General features: G+C 39.9%; 1 protein-coding gene across 1 annotated transcript; it reads right to left on the reverse strand.

The window, feature by feature from the left end:
- Positions 1 to 3,641: 3,641 nt before the first annotated feature.
- LOC122064081 (probable pectinesterase/pectinesterase inhibitor 35) lies at positions 3,642 to 4,560 on the reverse strand (the record flags this gene model as incomplete). Its single annotated transcript, XM_042627781.1, has 1 exon — positions 3,642 to 4,560. A coding segment is annotated over one exon (696 nt), but the record flags the coding sequence as incomplete, so codon positions are not given.
- Between the last annotated feature and the right edge of the window lie 1,440 nt (positions 4,561 to 6,000).

Here is a 6,000-nt window from a genome sequence, read left to right on the forward strand (position 1 = left end):
AGTTAATTTTGGTTTCATCCCTAGGTCTATGAATAGGAAAGCTCATTTCCTTGCTGAAGAGGCTTTAAATTTTTGGCTTTCAAAAATTTGGTGGATTAATCCCCCACCTTTTCTTGTAAATATGCCCTTCCTCGGTAGGAGGTTCTCGCTTGCTGATTTTAGTTAATGAAATTTTAGTTTCTATCCAAAAAAAGGAACTCTGCCACTGTTGACCTTGTGGCTTTGGAAATCAATGCATGGGAATTGGAACCGGGTGGGCTGGGCTAGAAATACGAGCTCAGAGTGGGCCGTGGCTATACGTCAAGCCAGGCCTAGCTATAAAAATTATATACATCAACCAGACCAGCCCGAAAGGCTTTGGATAGGAATTTTAAGGATTTTAAAATGGCTCAAAACTAGTCAGGCCAGGCGAGAAACAACTACTCCTAGTCTTTAAGGTGTAAATAAATCTATTGAAACTACGATTGTGCCCCTTCTGATGATTGCTGAGATTCAAAATATATTTTTTTTTTGGGAAAATTGTATGATTACCCACTTTTGGGTTTCCCTTTACAAAATTACCCATCAAAAGTTTCAATTAACAAAAATACCCAAAATTAGGTTTGGGTTTACAAAACTACCCACCCAAAGTTTTGGTTAACAAAAGTACCCAAAATCAAGTTTGGGTTTACAAAACTACCCAAAATAGTGACTCTTCATCTTCCACATATAATCATGTATTTTTTTATAACTGAAATTTTGAGTGGGTAGTTTTGTAAATCCAAACTCAATTTTGGGTATATTTGTTAACTTAAACTTTAAGTGGTAATTTTGTAAAGGGAAAGCTAATTTTGGGGTATTTTTGTTAACTGAAACTTTTGATGGGTAATTTTGTAAAGGGAAACACAAAAGTGAGAATCATGTAATTTTCCCTATTTTTTTTGGTAAATAGATTCATAATATATTAAATGCATCCCATCTAGGCACGCTCTCTATCTCTCTATCTCTCCTTTTTTTTTTTTTCCTGACTGCAATGTCTTGGCTGTTTTTGTTGATGCAATTGAAACCTTAGAAATAGAATCGAGAAGATGCAAATATTTCACAAAATCTGTGAATTTTGGTATTTTTTAAATTTATTAAACTTAGGGATCTTAATACAAAAGATAAGTTTCATTGATTTTATGTTATTTTACTTAATAAATAGGAAGACATTAGCTAAAAATAAATTTCAAACTTGATTTAATACCAATTCAAAAAAAAAAAAATCATCTAGTATCAATGGGTGGCACAGTATCAAGGGTTGGGTACCATCGATTCGAATCAGACAATGCATGTGGTCCCATTTCGAATATTCTGATTCCTAAACCATGTAGGCACCAACAGGGATAGTGTAGTCAATGTGTACAATAAATTATTTAGAGGAATTATCACTCCCCTCCCCTCAACTATAGGTAAATATCAAGTTCCTCCACGTTTTTAAAAATATTTCACTCCCCTCCCCCCAAATAAGAAGATTCTATCAACTGTGCCTCAACGTTAAAGATTGTTGTTAAATGACTGTTCTTATTTTTTTATTATTCCCAAAATACCCCCATCCCTTTAGTCTTTACACAACACATTTACCAATCGAGATAAAGTTACTCCTGAGATGCGAGGAAGGTTTTGGTCATGGCCACCTTAGCTGTCATTGGGTTCTTCTTGCTGGGGTCGAACAATGGGAACCCCTGGAGACGCTGAAGGTTCGATGCACTACTGTGGGTCGCTACATTCGCTGTGCACTCAGCTGCTGCAATCTCTCAAGTCCAACACCAGTCACAAAACATGCACACACCAGCCTGTTGCCTTGCAGTTGCTACATGCACTCGCTCCGCCCCTCCGCTACAAGCCAAGATGTTGAAAACTGCTACACAGAAATCCAATATCCAGTTCCTCTGACATCTGGGTTGCAGAGGGAAAATAACAAGGCATGTTAACCAAATCCAACTTGAAAGAGCTGATATGCATATTTGAACCTGTTTCTATAATTTTGTTCCTTTACTTTTCTGACCTATCAAAAAAAAAAGTTGTAGAGGGAAAGGAGGAGGAAGAAGTGGGATGCGATAGCGAGGGGCAGTGATGGTGATGCGATGAGTAGAATCGAATGAGGGGCTGTGCAGAAGTGTGGGGTTGAAACAGGGGGTATGAGAAAGAGAGGTTGAAAGTTGAAACAAGGGTCTGCGAAGGCTCGGAATGGGGTGTGTCGATGCTATTCAATCTTCTGAAGAATTCATTTTAATTTCTTGAAGAATTATTTGTTTGTTCCTTGTTACTGGTTTCATGTTCAGTTCAAGCAATTCATCTTTGGAAGGTTTCCGAGGCAGACCAGGTGTTTTGATTTCTTCATAGTTGAAACCTTTTTCAATCTTTTCAGGAAGGTTTCGTTTTAGGGCATTGGCCATGTGGAATTCCCTTAATTGGAGTATAGGATCAAAACTGTGAAGAATGTCTCATGTTGAACACTGTATTGTATTGGATAGTTTTGTAAACCCAAACAGTGCGAAGTTTGGTAATGAGAAATTCAAAGAGGGAGAAGATTAGGTTCACCAAAGATAGGGCTTCGATTGAAGGAGGAGTAGGGCTTCGATTTCAATCAAGATTAGGCTTTGATTGAAGGAGTAGGGTTGGAGTAGGGCTTTGGTTGTAGAATCGCTTTGAACTTCAGGAGTAGCAGGGTCTTCTCGGTGAGAGCTCCGGTGAAGAACACAAGGTGGACATGAGAGTTTAGCTTCCTCCTCTTATTTTGATCGATTAAGTAGAGGGGCATTTAGGGTATTATAAAAAATAGGATAGGCACTTAACAGTAAAAAATAACATTGACTCACGGTTGATAGAATCTTTTGATTTGGGGGGAGGAGAGAAATAGTTCAAAAAACGTGGGGGAACTTGATATTTCCCCAAAGTTCAGGGGAGGAGAATGATAATTCCTCAATTATTTATTGTTCTCTTTAACTCCACAGCCAACCCCCAATACCCCTAAATAAATTAAAGCTATATTCCTAATATCAAGGATTGTTGTGGTATATTTCATTGGTACTTTGTCACTTAATTCCTTTCTTATCCTACTTGTAATAAAATTGATTTCTCAAGATAAAAAACCAAGGATAATAGAAGTATCAAGACAACTAATGTTATTGTCACCGATATCATTGTTTTGATCGGTACCTGATATAGCCAAATTGACCTCTCGGTGGGGGCAATGACACGTGTCGCCTCTGAGACACGTGTCCTCCGCCAGACGAAGGTTCCAAGAAACCACTCACGCTCAAGCACGCTCAATCACCGAGGCACGCTCGCAAAATCACGCGGGATCACGTCGTCTGCATGAAGGGAATATTCCCCCCAGAAGGATGGACGTATTCGAGTGGGACTCTAAGGGGGAAGAAGGAAAACCTGAGAAGGACGCGGGGAAGAAGGGGGAAAACCCTAAACCCTAAGAGCTATATAAGAAGGCACGGAAGAAAGGGAGAGGTAAGCTCTGATACCCTCACCATTACTCCCTTATTGAACTGTGCGGCCAACCCTGACTTGAGCGTCGGAGGACTAACCCCAGACAAAGCTCCGGGCCTCCGTCGTCTGTGTTTGTGTAGGTTCGACTAGCGCGGATTTTTGGCAGCAACAGTACCTTTATCTGAATAAAAACTGTTATTTACATATAACATACATGAATTACACAAAGACATGCTAGAAGCCAAGTACTGGCCGGAATGCCAAACTTTTTTTTACAAGTCATGATATCACCATCTTATTTAGGGGATATGGGCAGAATCATAGAAAACCCTAGCAATAATTCTTACAGGGCAGCTAACAGAACATGAGGAATGAAGAACATTAATTACATGTGACGTATTAAAGGCTGGAGACGTAAGTGACACCAGTAGAAGGCAACCAAGAGTTCCCTCCGATGAACTTGGCGACCGTAAACTGAAGTGCGTCGGGAGCGGAGATGAGGTGAAACCCAGTCCATTGCACCCTCTGAGAAGTGCTGGCGCCAGGTCCCGAGTTCTGGTACTCCGCAAAGTAGAGAGTCTTGAGGGCGAACCCACCCGACCACTCCACCCAACCTCTGGCGTCTATGGCACCGTCGATGCTGGACTGCATCACCACCGATCTCGAGTACTGCTTCCAAGGCCTCCCAAGGTAAGCTTTATGCCCCCCAGAGAAATCGGCAGAACGAACGATCCTGGAGCTCTGGACGGAGAAGCCGGTGTTCTGGCCAGAGTCGCTCCTGCCATTGGCCAAGATGACGTTGAAGCCTCCGGAGTGAGGTTGGCGTAGGACTAGATTGCAGCTCTGAAAGACAGCGGCGGCGTTGCCGAAGATGAAGTCGATTGTGCCGAGAATGTCGCACTGCCTGTAGAACTGGCGGAAGGCCAGCGCGTATAGCGTGTCTTGGTACCCAGAGATACTACACCTGTACAGCACCGATCGATCCGAAGCGACATATAGGGCCACGGCTTGCTTCGCTTGCGGCCCCGCCGTATTTTGGAATCCGATATCTCTTGCGATGAATCCATCACCACTGATTGCTGCAATCAATATAATATATAATTATATATACTCAACATCAATCATTGCTCCCCAGTTTGTTAGCTCTAAATTCTAATTACCTTTAACTAAAGACTCAAGAGATATTACAGTGTTAGTACGAGGATAGAAAAGTAAAGTTAAAATGGAATTGACACCTCCGAGGTTTCAACAAGAAAAACCCCTAAAATAAAAGTGAATTTGTAAAGCGATGTTAAGGAATATAATATGAAAGAGATTATAAAAGATGGAAGAGTATTTCAGATTCAACCATGATTCCGCACACTTATTTGTGTCACATGGTAGGAGTTAGGGGTGAAACAGGGTTGGGTTGGGTTTCTTACCCTAATCCAACGCAGGTCCTCAAAATTCAACCCAGGCCCAACCCAATCCTGTCGGGTTTATGTTTAGGCCCAACTCCGTCGGGTTCATACCAACCTAACTCGACCCTAATTGACCTTATCAGGGCCGGGTTGGGTTGACCTTGACTTCTATAATGGTTGGATTAACCTTGATTGACATGTTTTTTTCATTCATGTTTCATATATTAAAAAATTATAGGAAAATAAATACCTATTGGAGCCCTAATTTCTATTATAATGATGCAAGATTAAATTTCGGAACTGGTTGGGCCGGGTTGAGGCCTGAACCCTAACCCGCCCTCAAAATCAAAAAACTTGGCCCAAAGCCTGTTCGGGTTCAGGGCGGGTTCAGATTGTCAAGGCCAAACTTTCACCCTTAATAGGAGAAATGAGCAGTTTGAAGGATCGATTGTGCTATTTAAGGAAAATAAAATATGGTTTTTTATTGAAAGATTCAAACAACGGTGCGATTGATTGGAATGGATTTCTATCAACAATTTCTTCAGCACAGAATGACAGGAGGTGGATCGCTATAATAGTTCATAATTTTAAATATAAGATGTGTAGGGTGAAAATTGACATGCAATAGTGTCTCTGTTTCAATTAAATTTGAGCTTTATGGCAAAAATAGGCCGTTAAACTAGATATTCCTATTTGATTAGGCCAACTAGAAAATTCTGTTATCAAAAAAGAATGCTGTTGACCATGGTGTGCTGCGTACATCTATCTCTCTCCTTCTCTGAAACAAGGGATAAATATGTGATTTTACATGGTAGAGAGAAAGAGAGATTGTGTAGGCCACCTTTCTAATAGTTTTTTCTTCTCAAATATTTTCTTTAGGCTGTGTCTGATAGTCAGGAGAAAGAAAGAAAAAAAAAAAATCTAAAAAAGAAAAGTAAAGAAAAGAAATGAAATGGAAAAAAAATAAAAAAAAAAGTATTTATGTTGGACTACGTAAAAAGGGAAAAAAAAAGTTTTTTTATTTTCTTTTGTTCTCTTGTATTTTTAGTAAAATTATTTTTTTGGGGTAAAAGAAACTCTATCATTTTCAAGATGAATTTTGAAATTCAAAAAATAATCTACTATTGGTTGATGT

Source organism: Macadamia integrifolia, unplaced genomic scaffold (genome assembly GCF_013358625.1).
Source record: "Macadamia integrifolia cultivar HAES 741 unplaced genomic scaffold, SCU_Mint_v3 scaffold1515, whole genome shotgun sequence".
Lineage (NCBI taxonomy): Eukaryota > Viridiplantae > Streptophyta > Magnoliopsida > Proteales > Proteaceae > Macadamia > Macadamia integrifolia.